The sequence below is a fragment of the Colobus angolensis genome, unplaced genomic scaffold, assembly GCF_000951035.1.
Source record: "Colobus angolensis palliatus isolate OR3802 unplaced genomic scaffold, Cang.pa_1.0 Scaffold148, whole genome shotgun sequence".
NCBI classification, from domain to species: Eukaryota; Metazoa; Chordata; class Mammalia; order Primates; family Cercopithecidae; genus Colobus; species Colobus angolensis.
In genome coordinates, this window is record NW_012114577.1 from 3,555,331 (window position 1) to 3,556,522 (window position 1,192).

General features: G+C 43.3%; 1 protein-coding gene across 1 annotated transcript in view; it reads left to right on the plus strand.

The window, feature by feature from the left end:
- TBCE (tubulin folding cofactor E) overlaps positions 1-1,192 on the plus strand; it is a 131,558-nt gene that overhangs the window by 124,470 nt on the left and 5,896 nt on the right. The window contains exon 16 of the mRNA XM_011935757.1: positions 669-728. Within this exon, the coding sequence (XP_011791147.1) occupies positions 669-728 (60 nt within the window). The remainder of the gene's footprint in view (positions 1-668; positions 729-1,192) is intronic.

Sequence of the window (1,192 nt, forward strand, 5' to 3'; positions counted from 1 at the left end):
CTAACTTTTTTTTTTTTAAATTGAGACGGAGTTTTGCTTTTGTTGCCAGGCTGGAGTGCAGTGGCACGATCTTGGCTCACGGCAGCCTCCACCTCCCGGGTTCAAGTGATCCTCCTGCCTCAGCCTCCCAAGTAGCTGGGATAACAGGCATGCGCCACCATGCCCAGCTCATTTTGTATTTTTAGTAGAGACGGAGTTTAACCATGTTGTCTAGGCTGGTCTCGAACTCCTGACCTCAGGAGATCCACCCGCCTTGGCCTCCCAAAATGCTGGGATTAGAGGCGTGAGCCACCAGACCCAAAGAAATGAATTTTTTAAAACATATCTAAATTCGAATACATTTTTGCAACTCCTGTGTTTTAAACTCATTTAATAGTGTTATAAATGTGGGAGGTAATGGAGTTGTGAACCAAATTGTGATTTGTGAATTTATGACTTGAAAACCTGTCCAAGCTGTCAGGAAAGAAGCACTAAGCAGGGAAAAGGGAAAGTGGTGTCCAGCTATTTTTGTTGTTGTTAGCAATTCATGGAAGGGTTTTAAACATTGATTAGACCTGCCAATTTGCACTGAATAGCTCTATCATTTGGCCATCTGTTGGTGTGTGTGGATAATTTAAATCCATATAATAGTAGGTATCAATTAGTCTTTTTCTTTGTTTCTCTCAAAGCACTGAAGATAAAATACCCTGATCAACTTGATCAGAAAGTCGTAGAGAAACAACTGCCGGGTAAGAAAAATGAGCCTATCTTTTCCTTAAACTCTGAATCATCAGCCTAGGCATGAGTCAGCTAAAATTAAAACCTTTAACTCATGTCTGAAAGTGTGGACCTCAGACATTAGAGGTTTTCATTAGTCTTTTATATTCTAAAATACAATCAATCATGCTAATGTCACTCCCCCATGCCCCCAAAAGTTTAGGTCCATAACTTTATCAGCTGAAAGCAGTTTTGTTAACATTGGAAGCCCCTGCATATAATTACACACACACACACACAATTTTATTTTGAGACAGGGCCTCTGTCACCCAGGTTGGAGTGCAGTGGCACCATCTCAGCCCACAGCAGCCTCTGCTTCCTGGGCTCAAGCATTTCTCCAGCCTCGGCCTCCATGTAGCTGGGACTACAGGTGCGAGCCACCAACGCCCGGCTAATTTTTGTAGAGATGGGTCTCGCCATGTTGCCCAGGCTGGTC